Source organism: Tricharina praecox, assembly GCF_024521635.1.
Source record: "Tricharina praecox strain CBS 144465 chromosome Unknown BZA05scaffold_19, whole genome shotgun sequence".
Taxonomy (NCBI): domain Eukaryota; kingdom Fungi; phylum Ascomycota; class Pezizomycetes; order Pezizales; family Pyronemataceae; genus Tricharina; species Tricharina praecox.
The window spans coordinates 417,830-442,218 of record NW_026250421.1 but is presented as its reverse complement, the minus strand read 5'-3'; the positions used below and the strand labels follow the sequence as shown (position 1 = coordinate 442,218).

Genomic DNA, 24,389 nt, shown 5'->3' with positions numbered 1-24,389 from the left:
AATGTTGTTTTGTGAAGAATAAGCGGCTCAGATTTACTCCTGCTTTAGGTGTCCAAAACCATAACTATGACTCAACTCACTCGCACAACAGTCAACGGGCATGTGCAGGAACCGAGCGCGGCTCCCCGCACGCGAATCATGGAACGAGCAGTGCCCGCCCCTCCCCCCTGCACGCCAATCATGCATGCATAAATTAACTCCGGCGGAGCCACCAACGCCTACTCTACATACGGGAGGCCTGGAGGCACATATGTAACAGTCGACCCACGTTAGGCGCCCAATCAAAAGTGCCAATTGTCACCTGTTGGAAATATTGAGTAACGCTGGATACGAGCATGAGTTTTCTATTTGTAACCTGACCACTCTCGTTCCTGAAGTTGTCCAGAGCGTCGGGACTCGGGGGAGGTACTCTATATAACTCGACGCCCACCAGCTGATGCGGGAGAACGAAAGGGAGAAAAAACGGTTCACCGCAAAAACAAATCCGCAGCAAAAACCATCCAAAAAGCAACCCTCTGACCCCGCCATGATATACTCGCGCTGCTGCAACCTCGCTTTCGCCGCCGCGCTGCTGGCGTCGACGGCGCTCGCGCAATCCGGCGAAACGATCGAGTTCAACTTCGACGAGGCGGAAATCGGCGCGGTGCCGCAGCCGATGTTCGGCTTCCGCCTCTCGGCGGCGATGGACAGCACCTCTGAGTCGACGAGCATCGACGACTACGGGGCGCACTCGCCACCGCACTCGCTGCGCGTGCGGAACGCGGCGCTGGTGATCCTGCCGACGAACAGGAGCTGCCACTTCGACATCCTCGAGTTCTACATCCTCCCGGATTTTCAGATGCATGCCGATATCCGCTTCCGCGTCGATCTGAACGATAATATCAATATGAACGGCGGGAAGCAGAATAAGACTGTCGAGGTCGACGATTGGAGCAAGCCGGTGCTGTTCAAGGTCGGCGAGGACGGGTTGCTGAACGGCGTGAAGTTCACGAATATGGAGGCGGCGATGTTGCAGGGTTGGCGCGTCGATACTAGGTTCGGGAGCACTTCAGTGTTTCCATTCTACGTGGATGATTTGAAGTTGAGGGTGAGGTGTGGGGAGGTCACGAGTACGAGAACGATCAGTACGAAGAGCACGAGCCCGACTGGTAGTGCGACTTCGACGGCGGAAGCGCAACCGACTGTCAGCGCTGGTGTCCCGGCAAATGTGTCGAATGGAACGGCTGCGACGAGTACCCCTACGCCTGCACCTTCGGGCGCTGGTGTGCACCCCGTTGTACCTACTCTTCTTTTCTTATCATTTACTGTGGCCATGTTTTTTGTTTGAAATGGCCGATGAAATTAAGATACCGGTACCTATGGTTACCTATTACTTTTTCGGAAGATCTCCCATACTTAGCATAATCTGTACAGTAGCCCTGCTGCTTTGGGAATGATGGATAGATACTTAAGTAGAGATGGGTGTCGGGATGCAATGAGACATAATGGTTCTATGACCCCGTGATAACTACCGGTATTCAGACTTTGTTTCACAATGCATCACCGTATGACCATCTTGAAGTATCAGGTTTGCTCCCTTCACGTCATAGCAACTTTAAACGAAATTGATCTGAATTTCCTCTAACGCTTACCTCGTATGTTATCATGTACTCATGTACTTGTCTATGGGCTCGGGTATCCATCCGTCTATCCACAAATCCTCCCCACAATCTCAACCCTCTCCACAAACACCGCAACCTCCTCTTCACTTTTCAATCCACCAGGTTCGTCCCTGCCCTCCATACTTCCCACACACTCCTTCGCCGCCTCCAACCAATCCTTCAGGCCCTCCACACTTCCGCCCCTAGCCACAAGCAACTGCGCCACCAAGCCCCACACTTGCACGACCTCCTTAGTATCTACCCACAGATTCTGTTTCTCCCTGCGGAACAGAATTGTATCGCGCTTTGTCGCCTGTTCCCATGCGGTTCTCGCCGCCGCAGCCGAGATGTCTCCCCTGACACCTGTGACTCGCTCCATTGCTTCCCGCAGGAGGATTTGAGACGTAGGGAAAGCTCTTCGCAGCGCGAGGGTGAGATTTCGCGCGGCAACCTGGGGCAGCAACAGAATCTGTTCTCCGGGAAGGACAGTCTTTGCGATGCGCGACGCCGCGAGGCGAATCTCGTCGTCGTCATCGTTGAGAAAATCGAACAGTAGGACGTATGAAGAGATCAGGCTCTCGTCTGGTTCCCCGGAGAGTTTGAGAAGCGGGGCAAGCGAGGCGAGGCATGTCAAAGCTGCTAGACGTGTTGTGAATGGCTCTTCTTGCGAAAATTTAGATAGCTCGGCGAGGAGTGTTCGCAGTGGTTCTTCGCGTTTCTCGGCAGGGATTTTGGCGATCAGTGGGCCAAGAAGGGAGAGTGAGGCTTCCTTGATTGGTTCTGTCCGTGGGGTTCGAACCATGGCCATCAACGACGCCACAGCGTCCGTCATATCTGTCAACCCATCGACACAGTCGTCGTACTCGGTGTACCAACGATGCAGTAGAGTGAGAGCCCTGGCGACCACCAAGTCCCACTGGTGATTTGCTACCATATTCCAGAGTTGCTGCCGCATAGTCTCTTTGGATACTGTGGTCATTTCCGGCAATTTCTCCAAAGCTAAAATAAAGTTGACTGTGTAGAGATTGATTTCTTCGTCGGCGCAAAGTAGAAGGCCATTAAGCGCCTCGGAGAACTGGTCTGGCGCATGCTGTAGAAGGCGGGTATAAGTAAGATGGAACGAAACTAAATGCTCCTTCAAAAATGAGCGCCCAATCACAGAAGATTGGTTGCACTCTTCGGATACATCGCACCGGAGTATGTAACTCCCGATGCACTCCGCGAGTCCGGCGTGGTCCGCTAGAAGAATTTCAGCTCAGTGTAAAAAATATAAGGATCGTAGAGTACTTACCATCTCCAAGAATATCGACGGCATGTGCTGTTAAAATGTGCATCATCACAGCCTTGGTGACCGCACTTCGATTCCTCACTACCAAGCAATCAAACGTTTCCTGGAACACACCACCGATGCTCTTCCAGACAGATCCAGGCTCAACTTCCTCGAGAACAGCCTGTCCGACCCTTCGTTCCAACAATGCCCGGACTGCACACAAGTTGCCATGCAGAACGTTCTGCTTCTCTGTACCGACAGCCATCAACTCAGCTATGACATTCAAGACTTGGCCCGGTCCCACAAGCGCAGTGTACGCCCTTGCGGCCATCTCACGGACCTTCCAAATGCGCGATCGCATGCATTCCAATACTAACCCACGGAACTCTTCCATGCCCTCGTACTCGGGATCCACCTCCATCCGAGCAATGAGAGAAAGCGCAGGATAAACCATCTCAACAGAGGAAGCCTCCCCACGCTCCAGTCCCCCCACCTTCTCCTGGAGATTATTCAACAAAACGGAACGCACCGCCGCATATTTCTCAAAGAACGAACGAGTAGTAAAGTTGCTGTGATAATCGTTCCTGCTCTTCCGCAGTCCAAAGAGCCGGTTTGTGAGTGACGTGAACAACATCACACCGCAGTTGCGGATCGCCCAGACCTCAGAGCCGAAGCAGGAGACGGCGACTTCCAGCCCCACCCCGATGTAGGGTACGACTACTTGCGATACCCGAGCATCTGTAAACAGGAACTTGATGCAATTTAGAGCGTGGACCTGCGGGAGGTCCACCTTGTCTCCGTCCTTGCTCACAGCCGCCGGGAGGGTTGCGATCTCGAGGAGGCGGGCAAACGTGCTCGAAAGCAGTGGGCGATCGGGATTAGGTTCGGAAGCAAGTACGCCCACGATCAGCGATGGTAGGCCAGCGGAGCGGCGTGTGATGACGCTGGACTTCTCCATGATGGAATCGAGGTTGTTGGCAAGCCATGTTTTGGGAAGTTCCTCCAGTGCAGAATCCGTAGATTTGAAGCACCGTGTGCATAAGGCAGCGAAAGACGGCGCCACAGCGGAAAAGGCACCCCGATGGCGGATGTCACCCAGTTGCTGTAGCAACAGATTGCCTCCTCTTTCAAAATCCATGGAGTTGAGAGTTGGTAACGGCGCTTCTCCAAGCATCAAGCCCAGGAGCTCGGATGACTCCTTAACAGCCCTCCACGAATACGACATTAACGTCTGTGTATTCATATCCTCGTCTTCCTCGTCCATCTCACTCGGTACGTAGCCCTCCGGCGATTGGAAGCATAGGGGTGCTTTAGTCAGTCTCCAGATTTCCTCGCAAGTCCTGAATACTCGCTCGTGCACTTCTTTCTGCAGCTGCACAGATTCCTCTGAGAGATTTGTGCGGTAGACACCTCGCAAGACCATTCCTAGAGACTCAAATAGTCCATGGACAGGCCTTTCCCTGACCGCACGCGATAAATCCTCGCTCGCCATGGCAAGATAATCTTTCTCGATCACACCGAGCAACCACGTGACAATGCCGATGTGTCCCTGTCCTATCGGGGAGCCCCGGATCATCTCGCCCTCCTCGAAGAAAATATCTCCTCTCTTCACCAGGTCAAAGATCAGAGACACAGTTCTAGCCACGCCGTCGGAGTCTCGCAGTCGTCCGCTCTCATTCATAGCCTTCATGCCACGCTCCAAGAAAGGTATTAGGATGGACTTATCCCACCTGATGTCGAACCGTAGAAGCTCCGAAGACATGATGCGGACATCTTCGAACGCATTCGACATGACCTCCAGAAGTAGAGTCTTGATTCCAGGGGTAAACACACGGAATTTCTGCGAGAATGCCGGCCACTTGAAGACTCCTTTCTTAAAAGGTTCCCCGTCGGACGCGATAGATCCATTTCCGGGTAAAGCTGAAAATGTGGATTCTGCCAACGAAGCATCCACGCCCGAGCGGATCAGAAATGACATGGCACGCAACCCCATAATGCAACGTTGATAGTTTGCACCCGGCCATAACAGCGTTTCGAGGAAGTTGATATACGATTCACAGAAATTGCTTGCATCGCGTATCCGCGAATCCAGTTGTATCATGTTGTGGATGTCGTCTTTTGAAGGTCGATGGCCGGACCGCAGTTTCAGCTGCACGTTCCTGAGCTCCTTCTCGCAAGAGTAAGTGGACTGGGCAAGGCGCTCAATCAAACTGCGGAGACCACCGATGATTTGATCTCGAGTTTCGGCATCCGACTCCACGAAGAGGGGAGGTAGGGCAGACTCGAGGAGAGCGAGTGCTTCGTGAGTGAACGGCCGAGTGATCGATGTGGATTGAATGACAAGATTAAAGGCGGAGAGTCGGATATGCGCATAAGCGTGGCCGAGAAGTGGTGTTACCAGGTCTGGCTGCAATCGTATCGTAGGGGCTTTTGTAGTTGTGGGTGCAGTGGCATCCGCATCACCTGTTCCTGTCAGATCCTTCTGCTCATATCTACGGGTTCCCACCTACCAATCTCCCCTACGAACCCAAGCTCCTTCCCTGCCTTCAAGCAGCATAATAGTGCCCCTAAATCGCTATCCCCCATGTCCTTGAGATTTCCATGTTGATCGAGTCCGAACCCTTCCAAGAATATCCGGAAACATTCGGCGCTGAGTCCCATCACCCCTAACAGAACGTAGGTCACCACCCGATGTCTCAATTCCTCGCTCCTCATAGCATCCCTCAGCGGCGCTTCCCAGATATGCATCCATTCCTGCTCCCCCTTCCCATCACCCAACTCCTTTCGCCTCGCCTTCAACAGACCAACCACCAGCTTCCCGATCGAAGGTGCACGGTCCCGATCCACCAGATTCGCCAACAGCCGCCTTACCAGCTTCTGGGCACCACCGGCTCTCTCAAAGACGGAAGCCGCGCCGACCCCCTTCCGGACCGCCAGATCGAGCGCATAGTACGCACCCTTCCTTCCCTCGCCGACCGACACGCCGGCTAGCCCCTTCGTCGCCAGCGAGTCCAACACCTCTTCCGCCACACCTAACCGGGTCGCAAGCGCCAGCACATTCGCCAGTAGATCCTTCAGAGCCTTCGCCAACAGCGAAGTCGCGTCATCGAAGTGCGCCAGGAACACATCGCCGAGCTTTCCGAGTGCGGCGGGGAACGGCGCGCGGAGGCTGTCGTGCGCTCGCGTGCGGATGAGCCATACGGAAACGGTTTCGGCGGCTAGCGCACGGTGCGGCTGCGATATTGCGGGATCGTTGACGGTCGCGAGGAGCTGTGTGAAGAATGTCGTCGCCGCGTCCCTGCACGCTGGTCAGTACGAGCTTTCCCTCCCTCCCGGACGTGGGCGACTGACGCTGGCAGTGCGAGGTTCGACGGTGGGCCGAGAGTCTTTTGGATCAAGACGGTGCGAATTGTCTTCAAATAGTCTTGGCTGAATGGCGTGGCAATGCTTGAAAGCTGCTGCTGGAGCCCATGGAGGGTGGTTTCGGCGGTCATTAAAACGGGTTTTGGAGGAGAGAAAAGCAGCGTGGGGTAAAATGAAACCAATGGTGGGGCTGTTACACGGACTAACCTTGTTCAGCCCCGCCAAGAAGGAGCACAGTCATACGTGCGAATGATGATATATGAGTCAATGCAACAGCGACGATCTCAACAACTAACGCTACAAGACATCCGAACAATCTCTGCAAAAGTTAGGAATGCGCAGACCTTTCGTTTTAGTCTGTGAGCCGAAGTGTATACAGGGCCATGTAAGTCCATGTTCTTTTCTAGCATCAAGTGTCGGTGCGAGTTTGGGTGGCCAGCAAATTTCGCACCACAGTATGGGTATATCATACATTTAGGTGAGTGGTTTCGTGGGATAGTACTCCGCATAAGTATTGATAGAATTCGAATTACATATTTGCATCTATACAGTTAGGTAAGCGGCATGGTATGCATCTAGTTTTAATAGCTCCTTTTGCGGAATCGGCTGGTCGGGGTGAGCACAGAGCACGTTTCTACCCAGGGGCCAGCAAGGCGTGCGATAGGCCACAGTTTCCGCCAATAAGCCTGAAGTCCACAATCGCCAGATTTGGCATCCCAGCAGCATGGCCACGAGTATCGAGATGCAAGCGAACTGGCACAGGAGGAATACTAAAAACCGGGCTAAAGACTTTATCGTTCACACCTCGAATCACCTTCTACGAGCTAAATCCTTTTCAAGACGACGACGACGACATTGTGGCGAGCGATAAAGGAGCTATCGGCTACTCGGCGGGAGAAAACGAATGTGGTTAGTGGTGCACATCAACATTGGTGGGCATGGCGGGGTTCCTTCTTCTTCTTTTTCTTTTCTTCTTCTTCTTCTTTGACCGAGGGGGTGTTTTGCTTCCTCCCTTCCCTCGATGATAAAGTCCATCATAGGGATAATTCTCGCCTCCACAGACGGCAGCGTAAGGGCGCAGTGTCACGTGATACTACCGAGTGATATCCAACTAGTGCTCCCCCCGTCACCCAAAAACAAAAACAAAAACCTTCACCACCCCCGGTGAGTGGCTTGGAAACCCCAAGAGCTGATAAGGTTTTCACCCGGTTTTGAACCGGGGATATTCCCTTAACTTCCCTCGCCGATTGCATGGCCTAAACCACTAGACCACGCAGGGTTTTTTCCGTGCTAGAAACATGAATTCAAACCCTATAAAGTGGTGAGTGCCACCCCCGTGACAGATAAATTCCGCCGCAAAGCTGTCTGCGTCGAACGAGCGAACAACATGCCGTGTGCTTTGGATGGATCTGATGTGACGTCTTTCTGCGTTTGAACCAACGATAAAGACAGCGCGGTAACCACGGCGAGATCAGCGGACTACCTACTTATTCGTCATCACACATCTAGAAAGAATCGTACGTTGTCCTTCGCCGTTCTTCGATGTTTAACAGCCCCTGGTCTTCCTACAGCCGGCACGCCTTGTCCTCCGACTATGCCGCCCTACAGTACCAGGCCTGGCTCGCCGCCGCGGATACCAACTAGCATATTGCCTTTTGAGTACTCCGGTCAGCCGTATGAGCTCCTAAAAACCATATATTATCAACGCCAGTTGAACAACTGTGAGCTTTTAGAGCTATTTAGCCATGGCATTTCCTATCCTCGGGCACTGGACAGCCGATGGTGTGTAAGAATAAAACCGGTACCTCTAGAAAGACTCGAGAGGGAGCGGGGAATGATGAATGTATGATACGTAATTAACTATGACTGAGGCGGCGTTTTCTGGCGTGAGCACTGAACACTGATGACCGAGATTGGCTGGCCACTGGCCGCTGGTGTACTTTTGATATCACTCGTCTACCCTGAGTTTTCGATTAGTTATTCCCGAATGGACGAATTTAAGCGAATCCACTCTAGTTACTAGTAATAGACAGCCCGCATGCAATCGACGATTAAACAAAAACCACCCCCAATTCAAGGGAATTCAAACCCTCTCCACACAAACCAATCCAGGACCTCGGTCCGGACCGTATGTAGTTACGGTCTACAGATGATTACTTACTACTCGCCTCTCGCCCTCCGCATGTGATCCTCGCCTATACTCATAGAGTAGAGTACTCTGCGAGTCTGCATACCTTGCCCCAAGCCACGGCCCCCACACTGTATACCTAGTAGTAAGCACAGAGTCTCACCTTCTCCGCCCCCAGCCCCACGCGTTCCTCCCCTTCCCTCCGCTTCCCTTCCCTTCCCTTCCCTTCCCCGGACCGTCGTGTCTCCGGAAGTCTCCTAGAACCACCTGCGCCATTACCCCTCACTCCTCTCACGCTTTCCTCTCGCTAACTAACGCCAACGCCAGTTAACCCCCACGTCTGATCCGGAGAAACCTGGCTGAGGGGGGGGCTGGGAATCGACATGAAGTGTGTACTACATAGAAACCTCCACAACGAAGCTTATGTATGCTACTTCACCGGGGACAGCCAGGATAGGCCCCTACACGCGCATGCGGGGGCGGCGGGGAGAGGACAGGCAGGCAGGCAGGCAGGCAGGCGAGCACGGAGATTGGAGGAGTTTCTGGACGACTAGCTAGCTACTTAGTTAATTGTAGGTGTAGGGATGGGGATGAGTCCGCCTCGAGCTCTGACACCGGCAGCAACAGCGCCGCAACGACTCGGCGCCGGGCATGGCACGGCACGGCAGTGCTGATGGGAGTGGGAGTCCGTAGAGTATTAGGTATGTCGATCACCTTATTTGACCGCCGCCGGGGCCGCTACAGGTTGGTGGGTGGTTGCTCGCCGGGTAGCGGCCGGTATTCCCCCATTCCCGGTTGGCGGAAATTCTGCCTTGCACGATCACTGATCAGTGTGCACTGTGTTGCTTGATCCGTAGATCCCATCAATTGCTCGAGAGACAGATAGACAGCCAGCCAGCCAGCCAGCCAGCCAGCCAGCCAGCCAGCCAGCCAGTTAACTAGCTAGGCTTCGGGCTCCAGCTCCAGCTGATGCCGACGATGGCCCGCTAGATAACATGCTAGCTAGATACATAGCTAAGTAGCTAAGCAGGTAGATACATAGGTTCACGGGCCCTCGAACCCCGCTCTCCATCTTTCGCTTAGTGTTCCGGTGGTTGTAGTAACTAGTGGCTCCTGCAAGTGGCTGCTAACTACTAGAGTAGTAGATAGAGTAGCTTAACCCTGGCCGGTAAAGTCGTCTGTTGATATGCGGAGTACGATAGTAGGGTAGATACAGTAGTGGAGTGCGTATGTAGTACAGTACGGAGATACGTAGATATATCGAAGCGAGCGAGGCCATCTATAGTAACAGTAACGCACATACATACTGATGTACTTCCATATGTATGCGTGCACACTGCAGCGCATGTGAGAAGCAGTATGCGGGGAGCTTATGAATTCCGGAAAGGACGGGGAATTGGGGATCCCCTACTACCTAAGGGCCCAAGGCTACTACATATGTATGATGATGAGCGTGTGGGGGACGAAAGCGGGGAAATACCCTAATCCTTGCTGCCACGCACGCGAAATGGTACTTGGGGCCAGCTCGGTTGCCAGCTGCATTTTCCAACCATGGGTTTCTGACGAGTAACGAGTTGAAAGTTGAAGGTTGCCTACCAAAGCTGCAGCTGCAAACTCTCATCTCCCCCCCGCCGACGACCCGTTCGGCAACCCGGGTAGTCAACAGCACGCCACACCTTTTTATCAGTATTGTGGCTCAGTCGACAACAGATATGCAGTTTCTCAAATTGTCAACTTGAGGTGGTGGGCCGAACGCTCACCCGTCGCTCAGAAACTGAGGGTTTCAAACCGCATTTAAATTTTGTGTGGTAGATTCAAAATCCAGCTGGCAACCGAACAGGCCCTTAGTTACAGTGTAACTATATCCAAGTAAATACTTGGGTATGTACTTGGGTAGGTACTTGGGTACGTCTCCCCGGATTCCGGTGTTGGAGATTTACTTAGGAAGTAGGGCCGGCATCTAGCCCTCGTCGAGTATCTACCGGTTTGTACTTCCCGTTCCCTACAGATACCCAGTAGGTAGAGTACGGTACCGGTAGGCATCTCGGCGGCAGGACGAACGGCCGGATGAACGCAACGAACTGGACGTGACGCTGGACAGAGACGTTACTAACTAACTATAGGGTCCAACTAATTACTTTACATGTATAGAATTGTGCAGAATTGAGTAGAGTGCGTGGATAAAAATTTAAGATGAGACACGGAAAAGAAAACCAGCAAAAAAAAGAAGGGAAAAAAGCAAATAACATTGTTTTGTTAACGGGCATTATGATTCTAGAAGGTCCAAGGAAAAGAAAGAAAAGGAGGCAAAAACTCAGGACCAAGTAAAAAAGAAGAAAAAAAAGAAAGAAAAGGAAAAAAGCAACGACAACCCTTCTCCCCCTGATGTAGGTTGCTTTCCGTTCCGCCCGGCTTGAAACACAACAAAAACAAAATAAGCTCAACCACATGAAGGCAAAAGCAAATAAATGTGCGCAACACGAGACGGAGGATCGGAAGGCCGGAAAGAAAAAGTGAGATTTTTCCCCTGCGCGGGGTCGAGAGGCTAGAGAGCGCCACCGTTCATCGCCATATCGTGCGTTTAACGATGGGAAGGCAAGGGAACAAACGCGCCTCTGGCCTGTATGTGGTCCAGCATACTCTGTGACGCGTCATCTGAAATTGTTTTTCAATAATCGTCAGTCAGGTCTCCTCTCCATAAACCAATCTCCTCTTCATAAACCAATCTCCTCTTCATAAACCAATCTCCTCTTCATCTTCATCTTCATCTTCTTGAAGACGGCAGATGCACATGTCATATGTACTGTACATGACAGCAATCTTTAGCACTTACCGATGTGGGTGGCTACCGCGCCTTCCTGGACAACTATCATATCCGTTTTAGCCTCTTCCAGGTTCGTTCCTCCGCCGCCCCCACCGTTAGCGACTGCAGATGCAGACCATATGGTTCTTCCACCGTCAACCTTGAACAGACTGACGCCCAAGACATATCTCCCGGGACGATTGATGGTGAGGTCAGGGAAAATGGCGTAGCTGCCTTGCTGCTGGCTCAGCGAGTAATCGCCTGACGAGGAGGACGAACCCGATTCGTTGAGGAGATCGAGAGATTGCGACAGACGGCCCGACAGAAGAAACATATCTGGCGGTGCCAATGATGGCGGGTTTCCGCTTTCGTTGTAGAGCGCAGCGTGGGCGAACAATCCCCCCAGCTCGTCTTCTCCCGAGGTCTCATTTCCGTCGCCGTCACGAACGTGCATCCTGATGACCAATGGTGGATAGAGCGGGACGCCTACCTGCGCCACGGTTGGTGGTTGGACGGCCACCTCTAAAGCGTACGACCGATCGGAACTCATGCCTTCTTCTTGATCTTCTTCCTCTTCTTATACTCTCGTAGACGTGATGGTGGGATGATCCGTATATAGAACTGATACCTTGGTATCAATCTATTCCGTCAAGTTGGCAGCGGTGGCGTCCGTGTTCGGATAAATCTGATGTCCAGCTGGGTGACTCTGCGCCTTCTCGTTCGTGTCTGACGTAGTCGACGGGTATCGTCCCAAGGGAAATTGCCCGTTTGCTATAGCGAAAAAAGGCGATATCTGGATTTCCGCTGTCCGGCCCACCGGTCGAGTTTTATTTTTATATATTGGGGAAAGATCGGATATTGGGTAGTGTCCGGAAGTTTTAAATCTAGATTCTCCGTAGTCCCCCGTTAGCGATGCCCTACTTGTCCATCACCTAGCGCACGAACACCACTCCAAAAAGACTAAGAAAAAAAACAGTGGGGGCAAATGGCCAGGTATCTTGAAGGGGAGAGGCCGGAAGATGCAAACAAAGTGAACGACGAATGACTGGAACGAAGAAGCCGGAGCAAATAAAGCTAGAGAGAGAGGGTCCTGCGGGCGTAGAGGACCATTCCTATTCCCGCATGTTCCCGTACGGAAACGGATAGGACCAATCCGCCCCTCATGGCTCTGCCGTCCGACCGTATGTGCGGAAAAATATGGTGAGACACTCCGGTGGACGATGGCGGCGGCGCTGACGTTGACGCCGAAACGAGGTTACGGTGAGAGATGTGCTTCTGCATCGTATTTCGCATCAAAGGAAGAAAAAAAAAGAAACGAGAGACGTTGCATGCTGTGTGATATCGCCAGTGTCGAGCGTTGCACGTTGAGGGCACCCATGTCCTTTAATAAATTGGGGGCGCGCATCGGTAATACAGGACCCTGCAGCGTTGCCTTCGAGGCTGAATTCCCGAGAACATTCCCCCGGCCACTGGGGAGATGCATTAGAACCTGCAAAGAAAAACAACGGTAGTGGTGGGGGTGGGAACCACCTGACGAGAACTGCACCGGGCCGCCATGTGCAGCAGTGCAGGCAATATACAAGAAACGTGGAACTGTGTAGCCCCCTCGGTCGGTGCATAGTACCGAACATCGGGTGCATATAACCCTGTATCTCGTTCGTTTATCGGTAGCAAAACCGAACGAATTGGATTGGAGACGCCACTCAAACATCCGCCAACTGTATCCACCACGATTGCATGGAGGGCTCGTTAATGCGAGGGGGTTGATCCGACCGGGGTGCGATACCATTGGTTCGGCTTTCCGTGAATGACTATCCGGATGAATCGATATCGATATCGATAGTCTTCTCCATCTATGGAACCCCGGCAGCCGGGTCGGAACAACGTTTGCGGAAATGCAGACTTGGAGGGGAGGAGGGGGGGGGATTGATATCCGGGAGCCGAATGAACGGCAGCTCCAACTAGAAGGAACCCAAACGAAAAAAAAAGAGAAACGGACAAAGAACCGGACCGAAAGCCACGCAAAGCTCCAGAAAATGGAAGGAAAGTCTTCAAACCTTTTTTCGCGCTCGCTCTCGCTCTTTCGTACCAGGTATGGCCGGAAATTCAGGAAATGATGCCGTCCCACGTAGGGCACTACGTCAATATCGAGTCCAGTAGCTCTAGACTGTAGGAGGGGCGTTGGTAATGTCGGTATTGTTCGATGCGCGATGCCAAAAGCCTAGTTGCCGGGGTCAGTGTGGTCCACTTCTCTGGGGGAATCCCGAAGGTCGCTTTGCGGAGCATCCTCTCAAACTCACCGGCAGTCTGATGGTGGTTATGATTGCAATTGTAGTCGCCTTGTGCTTGTTGAAGGGGGGGTGCTGTGACGTACGAGCCGATATGTAACGCTTCGAACTGATGCGTGTTCCTATATACAGTCAATGTCGAGTTCCTGCGTGCCCTTGATGATCAACGTACTTTCGGATTGGTGTATTGGAGAGCGAATGCAGTCAATGTCGAAGTAGAAAGTAGCAGGATGAAGTTGGGCGAGCTTGGTGGGGGTAGGGGGGCGGGCGGGGGGGTGTGTGTAGGCATGACGGAATCGAAGCGGCTCATATATGGAGAACCTTCCAGGCAGATTCGAGCAAACGCATTGCCAGAGATTAGATCCGTGCTCCAGATCCATGGGCTACCGGCACGCCTAGAGTGATTTGAAACAGAATGCACTCTACTCTGCCAAGGTCCTACCAAAAAATATTGTCATGGGCCATGAATCTGGGATCTCACTCAGAGTCAGTGCCTGCATATCTTATGCAAGGTCCCGATACGCAGTCCGCCCCGTCCGTGACTCTTCTCTTTTTTTTGAATTTCCAGAGCAAAGACATTCAGGTTCCGGTCCGGGTTTCAATGGAAATGCGTGAACAAGGTTCGAAATGGCAGGTATGAGGGGGCGATTGGCTCGGAACCATCACCCAACGGTCATTGAGTTGAGACGTCATATTCCTCCTTCCTTTCTCCATGGCCAAAGCCCCCCCCCGCCCCCCGCCCCCCTCTTCACTCACTTCCACACAGAAGCACATCACGGCAGAGGGGACTCGATGGGCGGTATGAACTTGCTTTCGCCGCTGAGCGGTGCCTGTGGTCGTCGTCGTCGGTGGGGTGCAAGTCAATGTCCCTGACGATATCATGTATGCATGTATGTAAAAAGCCAGCCACGCATAGCTACAATTACACATGGTGTGAAGGGTTCGGCAGCAACCGTGACCGGCAACCGAATCCGAACGACACGATTATGATATGGCGACTGGCATCACCGCCACCAACCACGGTCGACCGAAACTTCGATTGGCTGATGCTGTCGGGTCTACTGTCTCACATCCAGGCGATTGAGTTGCGCCTAGCGAGCCATGCCGATTCCCGAGGCTTTTCGCAGTCGATCACGGGATAGTTAGCAGGCCCATATGTGGGCTTTCTAGCCTCCACGCTTTTCGCACCGAACCGGGTTCGCCCCGCCCCAGACGCAGACACCGCTCTTCTCGCGATACCCGATGGTGAAAATATTAGCAAGCTGGCATCCGAACTTTACTGAATGTGGAACGCCCCTAGCGGTTGGAGGAGCCGAAGCTAGGTACCGAAAGTTTATTTCTCGTCTGCCAGTGCAATGAGAAGCGCAGAAAAGGGACACTGCTGGTAGCTAGTAGGCAAGTGCGCCTTAAGATTCAGCTTGTCTCGCAACGGAGTGTAAGACAGTGACGCTATGGGAGGGGGAGGGCGGGGGGTGTCTCGGGATGAGAAAAGGCCTCAGTACATACTAGCTGGGTATTAGTCTTGGAATCCGTGTCGATTGTGGCAAGGGATAGTGAACATACCATCTGGACCGTTCATTCTGGCTGGTGGGGAAAAAAGAAGAAAAAAACCTGTCATATTTGCATAGCTGCTGCTGCTGCTGCTACTGTTGACGGGTCATATCGTGTTGTGTACATACCCATATCCTAACGTCGCGACTTCGATCTCGCCTTCCGTGGCGTGTATGGTGGGTTTCTCGGAAGACATACATACGGGCTCTGAGAGCCTGAGGAAATATCCTAGCCCGGAAAATGTTGAAACTATGGCATTCTGGAGTCTGGACACGCCGGGGGAGGAGGAGGGGAGGGGCTCACTAGTCGGAACCATTCAAGAGGTGGGGTGGATACTTGCAATAGCCCTAGATGCGGTCATCATGCATCGCGGATCTCGATCCCAGGCTCCAGTGCAACATGAGTTACCGAAATCAGAGGAGCCAACCCAGGGCGCCACAGGCCCCTTTGTGACAGAAGGTTCTCCGGTCCGTTCTGGTGCTCCATTGGCCATTGGCAATTTGAAGGATCGCTGCATTGCAACCGAAAAACGTAGGGGGGGCAAGGGGGCTAGGCTGGTACCTAGATTACCTCTCTGTTGGGATCCTATAGACCATGCAGAATATTTGGCGCCCAATGGCTGCCTCGAAGATGCTCTTCCGGAGATCCAGCCCAAACGATAGGGGTGACTCGAGTGGGGGCGGGTTCACTCGATCCACACCTGGACGATGCAGCGGAACCAGCAAACAAGTAAAAAAAAGGGCGGCTTGTTGGTTAGTCCAGTCCAGCTAGGATTGGCGGCAGGCAATACGCTGGTGTGACTGGACGGCGAGATTGAAGCGGTTGTGAGTGGTGCCAGTCCCGTCGAAGAGCACAGATTCGCTGCTATATCTGATCCGATCAGGGAGGATGAATGGGGGGGCGAATTGCATCCAGCAGAGGGACCTGACTGAAAGATACCCGGACCTCCAGAGCAGATCGATCTCAAACGTACTTACATAGATATTATTGAATCTTATCTCCCGGAAACCAGTGCCTGGGAATCCAGTCGTTCCATGTACTTAGGGATGTACATACTCCCCACGAGAAAAAGGGTCGCCAATTTCACCCATCTCCCCAAGCCCTGCCCGGATCGCCGCCACCGATCCCGCTCGGGAGATTCCATGCTAGGTAAGCCTTGCAGCCTCAGAGGTCAGTGAAGCTTCGAGGTGCTGGCCAGTGCTGCCCACCCATCCGACTCAGAGGCAGGCTACACACCGGGTATCGATTATATGTACATACTGATATGCGAGAGGGATCCCTTACCCAGACGCGTGGCCGCAGCCAGCCAATCCCACCGATGTCCCAGGGAGCTCTGCTACCGGTACCCATGTTACAATTCCTGGGAGATGTGGAGTCGATGCTGAAGAGCCCAGAGCTAGTACATACATATGAACATCAACGATGGCTGCATACCGTACATATCCTCAGAGGTGGCCGGAAATAAGATCCTCCTCGTCCGTCTCCACGTCCAGAGATCGGTGAGAAACACTCGCATTTGCTCCGACAAACTAGCGGCAGGCTCGAAGGACCCGCAGAGTGTTTGTCCCGACCAAGTAGTTAGGGCGCCGTGAGCACATAGTAGCCGTGCCACGAGGCAAGCGACGACTCCAGCCAGCTAGGAAATGTCTCAGTGGATTCCTCATGATCCATCGTCGTATTCAAACCGCACTGAGGTGTCTGGGGCGGCGGCGTAACGAATGACAACGTTGACATGATTTTCTGCACCCATTAATATACGAGGAAGCCCCACAGGCATTAAGCGTTGGTGGGGGTTAGCCTCACCTTTGCTGACTACATACTCCATCAGCATGCACGAGCAGATCGCAGTGTATGTGGTCTAGGTAGGCAAGTAGGAGCTTTTTGACACTGCAGCACTGAGTGCTGAGTGCTTAGCGGGAATGTCTGTACTATTAACCAACGTTGTATGTATGTAGGAGGAGTGTGTTGCGTGACCCGGATGGTACGACACCATCTCCACCTCCACCTTGCAGTGTCACGCTGGACGGCAGCTAACGGTGCTGCCTCTGTACAGTACTGGTCGCAAGCCGGCCGGCCGGATCATTCACCAGCAGATATTGCTTGGTGTTTCTGCGAGGGTTCCAACCCATATCTTGCATGCACACTGCACGCATAGGGATTTGACTAAGGCTAGTTATTCCGCAGCGTGTATATGGTGCACACCGGATGATGGTACATATGTTGGCCGTCTTCCGAATCCATGACTGAGACCATTTGCAGCTTTCTCGTGCCATAGGATGCTGGTGGTGGGAAATAGCAAGGCCGGAGGTGACTGAACGGTGAACGGTGAACGGCGAACACCAAGCACATACGTACTCTAGGCGGCGAAAAGAGGGGAGACCTCCGAAACGTATAGTTCCACTGGTGCATATCATTGCAGCCCCCCACCTTCCCCCGTTGCTAACGGAAGGTCCCAAGAGCTCCAGTATATGATATCAGTTCATCTCACTGCTCAGGAGTCAGCACGGGCTAAAACAACTTGCTGGTTCCGGGCTGCTTTTATTTTGGGGCTATCTAGCGAGGGTACATACCCGCAACAAACCGCCCAAGCAGAACTAGGTATGCCGGCACCGTGATGAACCCAGGGACTTGAGATATTTCACTCAAAAGTGCGCAGATCTGCAGGGTCCTTCCGGAGGAGGAGGTGTTCTGTCGACGGCTCTCGTGCCAACACCCCTCCAGGCCGGAGGTGGGATTGAGAGGAGAGCACACACAGAAGAAAGAGGAGATAGAGGTTGATTGTCTATTCTGGAAAGGATGATCAAGAAAGAAGAAGAAGAAGTAGACGACCCCGCCGGGCCCACTCGGTCGATCCCGCCATGGCCGCCAACGGTGATTCCTGCCAACGTTCATGCCCACTACTAACCACATTCGGTTCCTCCCGCCGACAGGAGTCCCCCTTCACTTCCTCTCTCACCGAGAGCTCCTCCTCTCGTTCCGCCACACCACTTCGAACTTTCTTAGGTACTCGCCTCCCCATAGTATGCACATACATACCAGCACTCGGAACATCCACGAAAGACCGCGAATTGGTCTATATAGGCTATTGGCATCTTCTAGCCCACTGTGCGAAGCATTTCACTTCCGCCGGGCTACCGGCGTCCGATACCGATACCTAACCCACAACAGCCCTACATTTCCATCCGCAACGAACTAGGTATGTATGTATGTACTCGCACTCGCAGCAGATTATTCGGCTGCGGTGAGCTGTGGGGAACGCATGAATGCTGCTGACCGCAGCCAGTCCCGATTCCTGAACCTCAGGGATTCCCGGGGGCCCCAGGTTATCGCTTCCACGGTTGAGCCCAAAAAGTGACCATTTTGTGGGCACATACGGTACGCATATAGGATTTACGCATAGGATATCTCCACCTAGGAAAGCCCTCCGGGGGGAGATGTGAGGTGTGATGAGTTCGGATCAGAGATTAAAACTGTTCCAGCAACCACCAGGGAGGATGATCATACTGGTATGTACTGTACCTACTACCATGCATGTTTATGTACCACCGCCCCAACAAAATGTGAGCTTGCCTGCCTGCCGAGTTTTCGCTCTGATTGGTGGCTGCGTGGGGTTCTCGCCCCGACGATTAAAGCCATGATCATCGGCTGATGAAGTGTCTACTATAGTACTATAACTTCTTAACTAACTACACTAGTGTGGCGAAAGTTGGAAGATAAGAATCGACCCAACAAACAGTTCCTCGAATCATCCCCCGCCGCTTAAGCTCATTTTCCGAAGGTGCGTACTATAACGAGCTCGTACTATGACTGCCTAACTAACCAATTAACCCTCTGAGATTTATCCGATATCTGGATCAGGGCACCCCGCCCATGGAGTACCAGGTGAGGCTGAAAGGGCGATCTTTTCGGCAGAAGGGGGAGGGGGGAGTGGGGAGTCACCTTTTATCTTCAAGGGCAGGACATGCGAAAGAGAAAAAAAAATGGGCGCTAACTATCGCAGCCTCTGGCTGGCCGGCTTCCGACTGGTAAGTGATCCGACCAACAGGATCGCATCATCACCAGTCACTCGTGACCTTATCCACGCCCCCCGAATGGAACCCGATGAATCACGAATACGAGTGCCCATGGCCAAAAAAAATGAAATAAAAAAATAAAGAAACAGGATTACGGCCCTTTACTATTCAGCTGCACGTCAATGAAAATGAAGGCGGCACGTCAGCTCGATGATGCGACGGGTACATAGCTTCAATGAGAGGCTTGCATGACCGCCGGCCCGGCCCCACACCTGGTGGTTGGTGATACATATCGAGACATTCTGATGATTACCTGGTCGGCTGTGTCTTGTAACCGGAGGTGCATTTTTGAGACATTCGCACGCAATTTTTCCAATCACATTCTGAGCAGCGAACAGTGGGGCACAAAATTGGGGCGGGGAGGAGGGGGCACACCAAATCCGCCCGCGCCCGCCCGCGATAGCCCAGCTGCACGTACGGAGATACAGCTAAACACAGTGCTCGGTGTGGGTTCAGTCCGGACGGCGGCCAGGGCTAGATGTCTCCAGCCCTTGAAGATGCCGCAGTGCCGCCGTCAGTAACACACCGCTGCGATGGGGCTAATTAGTTTGGTGGAATGCAGCGAGGGATGGTATTGATCAGGAGATGGAACAAATGCTCGCTGCCCCGCTGTGGAGATGATTACTAGTAGAGTGGAGCTTTGCAAGCGGCGCTCTAGAGTCCGCGTGTGGCGGAGCGATGAACGAGCTGCCGGCGGGAGGAAGCGAATGCGGTTAGTAGTGGGCTTCAACGTTGGCGGGCATGGCTTGGTCGTCTTCTTCTTCTTCTTTCTTGATCATCCTTTACAGAATAGTCCATCAACCTCCACCTCCTCTTTCTTCTGTGTGTGGTCTCCTCTCGACTCGTCGCCGTGCCCTTCAATTCTCGCCGCCTTGTCTCCGATCCCCTTCCCACAGGTACTAGTCCATGCAGTCGACTGCAGTCCGCCCGACGGCCCAAGCCCTCCGCAGGACAGACCAGTCGTGCCCACGCCACTGGACGAATTAACTTGCTGGTACCAGTCCTGTCCACGCCACTGGACGGACGAAAATGCTGATACCAGTACTGTCCCCGCCACTGGACGGATGAACACGCTGGTACCAGTCCGTCCATGGCTTCGGACGAACGGACAGAGCCATCAAGCGCCCCGCCGGAACCAAGAGCCGGAAAGTCAGCATGCACGGCCGCGATCTAGGCGTACATACGAGCCAACGTCGAATATCGAGCGATAACCACGCTCTGATCAGCATCGGTTCACCCGTCGGAACCACTGCCAAGCTCTGCCGTCAAGCATGTTACCGGGTATGTACATACATCCAGCATGGCAGGTGACCCGGGAACTAAATAGACCCGGTTGCGGGAGAGAGAAAGACACGGGAAGTGGGTGATCCATGTCTAGTACGTACCTACGCATCCGCGAAGAAACACACACCCTTACTATAGTTAGCTGCCGGCCGGCGAAAACGTATCCCCTGGATCGTCCGAGACACCGTTCCAACGCTCTCGCCGGTTCTCCACTTCGAGACCAAGGGCCCGCAGTGTTTAATAGAGAGGTATTCCGCCGGCGTCGCATGCGAGTATCCTGAATGAGGCTACCAACATCCAGCCAAGTGAGACAGCCGATCGAGTTTTCGAATCCTCGAGGCACTACTACCTATAGGTACGTAGCGGGGTCACCGTTTCACGGATTCCTCAGCTTTCCGACCATCGTGTCTTCTGTCGCAACGCTGTCGATGTTGGTTGGCCACCGGTAACTGCCACTGTCGTCTCAACACATCCGTGCAAATATCTCTGTGGAAAAGGAATTCTCCAGACCCCCTTGAAACCCCCGCAGACAAAAGACAACAGCTCCTCTGGAGACTGGTGAGGAGTCGTTGGTTCGCCTAGGCGGGCGTTTGTCATCCATACATGCTGCAAGCTGAATGCTCATGAGGGTTGACTCGTATCGGGACGCCTAAACAGCAATCAACAGCGGTCGTATTTCAAATCAAACTGGGTTGGAGAATGCACACCGATCGCATTTTCCCTTTGCAGTTTCGACATGTCCCCTTTCCCATTCTCCGTGAACGTCTGCTCCTCGATGAACAGAAGGAGAAGGGGGAGATTATGCACCATCTTTCTTTTCTTTTCTTTGCCATCCCAGCTCCATGGGTGCTACTTATGATATGTATTTCGGATACGTCGCAACGAACGTTCGGCGGCCGCCGCCACTCCTTCAAGCCCGCACCTCCATAGCGGGCGGGGGGCGTGCTGCAATCCTAGTCAGTACAGATTGGTCGCCAGTGCACTCAATCAGAATCCCCCTTTGAGCTCCTTTGTACTGGAGAACTGTGTCACCGAGCAAGCGGTCAGAGCCTCAGGGGGCCATTGAGGATCTGAGAATGGCCGACCGACGGAAGGAGCCAAGTACATAAGGTGATGGGATCGGATTGGATCGTCTGGAAGCTCACTGCTGATGGAAAGGTATGTAGAGTACATACAGAGTGGGATGGCAACGTTCCCGAGCTCTCGACTGCAGCTGCGACTTTCAGCCCTCCCGTCCAGATCGGTGTCATTCAGACTCCATGCAGGTGCATACGTACATCCATACTCACATATGTACAGGTACCTTAAAGAGCGCCGGTATCGCTCTCGATCGGTTGTCACAGTACTGCAATGGACGCCTGTCCATCGTATGCATCTCTATAACCAACGATTCTCTCGGTACGTTACCACGCCTCCCTTATGTAATCCCACCTGCATCGGTTGAGCCGAATGATAACTTGTATACGCAGACATCACGCATCACACCTTCGGCACCAAAATCGGCATGATGCGATACGTGCGTTCGGTGCTGCTTGGCGTGCGCACACCAGCCTCTTCCCACCTGGATGCAACCGATGGGGAGGGGGGATTTTAACGACGGGATCGCTGTTTCGAGTTTTGTTTCCGCATTGAATTTGGGATGTTTTCCTGACATGAATTCTGCAAACGGAGCGGGGATGCGATGATTCGGAAATCCTTTGTATTGGTGCCCACACGCCCACGGGGGCTATATGCAGTACTCGCGGCGTCGAAAGTCCATCCACTCCCTCTCCGCTGCAATCCGTAGCTCAGCTGCCGTTTGTAGCTCAGCTGCCGTTCTATTGGCCGGGACAGCGGCTGAGCCACCGATTGCCAATGGACAGAGGGGAAAGGCCATTCGGCATCACGAACAGCTGGTTGGTACAGGCTGATATCGATGGTTAGTCCGCTCTGCTCTTCTCTACTTTGCCCTTCTCTACTCTAATCTGCTCTGCTCTAGGAACCAACATGTTGTGCATGCCTGTCGTGATTTTCACTCCACACAGACAGACAGACAGACACCCACAACACATCGATTCTTGTCGATATTCACCCACGAAAACATCAGGGCCACTACACCATCAGAAACTCCCTTCTGATGCTATCGATGTTGAACCCCCGTGATCGATAGGAGATGACGCCGCGCGACTTATGCGTTCCTTCTATTGGTGCCACGTATTCGAAATCGATGCAGCTCGCTCGCTCGCTCGAGCCTGTGGGTGCGTGTGTAGGTATGTATGTATGTACTCACATATGTATATCCCCGCGCTCGTATGGTTCACTTTCTTTTTTCCCTTCGTATGCACGATAGAGTTGTCTCTTGGGTAGCACGGGGCTCCCGGTTTTTCGTCGACGGAATCGTTGGCGACGTCGTTGGTTTGGGTAAGTTCACCCGACGAGTCGACGACGAGATACCGAGAGTACAGTATTCCCCCGCCGGACCTCGTGTTATCGGCCATCATTCTAAGCTGCCATGCCCCATCCCCTCCCCCCTCCTTCCCCCTCCAAGCCCGCGTCGTCGGCGGATGCCATGCCAAGCATCCCTACCTACCAACCACTGACTAACGCACCCTTGCTACCGCTGATCGATTTCACCTATCAGCCTTACGCCGAGCCGAATGCGCAGTCATTAGTTAGTACCCCAGAAATCCCTGGTCCCCTGGTCCGCACGAGGGGCATGACTCAGTGCTAACTGCTCACCCCCCCCCCCCCCCCCCCGCAATTTGCATGTGTGCGAGAATTCGCCGACGTGGACGTGGACTCGATCGAAGCGGTGACGGACCATGGTCCCAAGAGCTCAACGGCGGGCGGGCCTGGGAAACACGAAACGGGTTACAGGAAACAGGGCGGGCGTCGTCGGGATACGGTTTGAATAAAGTAGAGTACCTACTAAATACTTACTAACTAGTAGCGTAGGGTAGGATTCGTGAACCCGGAGATGGTATGTAGTCTACATATCAAGCGATTTAATCACGCATGTAGGTACCGGTGAAGTAGAGTGCTGAGTGCAGACTCCACAGTAAGCATGGATACCGGTACATGCTTTAGATAGAGTGGGAGATCGACGAAACTAGAGTAATGTGCCCGTTTCTTACGTACATTATTCTTTCCAGAATCTTACCAGCCCTCCCCCTCCACCACCCCCGCCTCGCCGCCGGTCGGTACATAGCGAAGCTCACGCCACCAGAAATACACCTGGGTACATACATCGTAAGGAAAGGAAAGGAAAGGAATTAGACACTTAGCTAACGACTAGTGGAAGCAAAAAACAAACCCCCCCAAAACCCAAACACCTCGCAAAGAAAAAGCCCATGATACATAGAAAAGAAACGATAAGGAACGTAAGGAGCGAGTGACGAGTCCTCCCCCAGACCAAACCCAGGAATAATAACAAGAAAAGAAAAGAAAAGAATAGAAAAGAAAAGAAAAAGAAAGACCGCAGTAGTTAACCCCCCAACCGTGAGTACTACCGGTAGAATATAAGTCCTATGTACCGTCCACGGCCTCGAAGAGTCGAAGCCCCGTCAACCACCCCCGTTCTCGCAGTCCATGATCGTATCGCAAGTGCGTAACCGGTGCCGTGATCACTTCTCCTCGCTGTGAGCGTGAAGCCTCCGATCGCTGCGGCTCAGGAGCTGCCGCCATCCCTTGAACAGCCACTGTCCGCTATGCCGGCCGACTCGTGTCGCCTGCGACGACTGTGTTGCGCCCGTGTCGTAATGCTTGATGCCGGGGGTAGGGTCGCGGTCCGAGAAGGTGGCACCCCGGAGCGGTGGGGGGTACTGGGCGGTGGAGGATCCCATATTTAAGCTGGCCGCTGGGAGAGAAGGAGCTGGAGGCAGATGTGGAGGAGGTGGTGGAGGTGGGAGGAAGATGTCTGGTCTGTGGTTTGTTTTTTGACAATTCGTTCTCGAGCCGTGTGTGTGCGTGTGTGCGTAAGTGTGCGTGTGCGTGAGCATAAAATGGCAGTG

The 24,389-nt window shown here is 53.2% G+C and overlaps 3 protein-coding genes across 3 annotated transcripts; 1 reads left to right on the top strand and 2 right to left on the bottom strand.

Annotated features, from left to right (window-relative positions):
• Nucleotides 1–311: 311 nt before the first annotated feature.
• Nucleotides 312–1,508, top strand: BZA05DRAFT_403757 (uncharacterized protein). Its single transcript, XM_051484236.1, has 2 exons — nucleotides 312–1,314; nucleotides 1,347–1,508. The coding sequence occupies exons 1-2, from the start codon at nucleotides 437–439 to the stop codon at nucleotides 1,402–1,404; spliced, it is 936 nt and encodes a 311-aa protein (XP_051337777.1). The 5' UTR covers nucleotides 312–436; the 3' UTR covers nucleotides 1,405–1,508.
• Nucleotides 1,509–1,519: 11 nt separating this feature from the next.
• On the bottom strand, nucleotides 1,520–6,434 carry BZA05DRAFT_376075 (putative death-receptor fusion protein-domain-containing protein). The gene is made up of 4 exons (XM_051481807.1): nucleotides 6,262–6,434; nucleotides 5,421–6,208; nucleotides 2,932–5,373; nucleotides 1,520–2,879 (listed from the first exon to the last, which is right to left on the bottom strand). Exons 1-4 carry the CDS (start codon nucleotides 6,402–6,404, stop codon nucleotides 1,687–1,689), a joined length of 4,566 nt encoding a protein of 1,521 aa, XP_051337776.1. The 5' UTR covers nucleotides 6,405–6,434; the 3' UTR covers nucleotides 1,520–1,686.
• A 4,700-nt stretch (nucleotides 6,435–11,134) lies between these two features.
• Nucleotides 11,135–11,754, bottom strand: BZA05DRAFT_446622 (uncharacterized protein; the record flags this gene model as incomplete). Its single annotated transcript, XM_051487090.1, has 2 exons — nucleotides 11,135–11,172; nucleotides 11,235–11,754. The coding sequence occupies 2 exons, from the start codon at nucleotides 11,752–11,754 to the stop codon at nucleotides 11,135–11,137; spliced, it is 558 nt and encodes a 185-aa protein (XP_051337775.1).
• Between the last annotated feature and the right edge of the window lie 12,635 nt (nucleotides 11,755–24,389).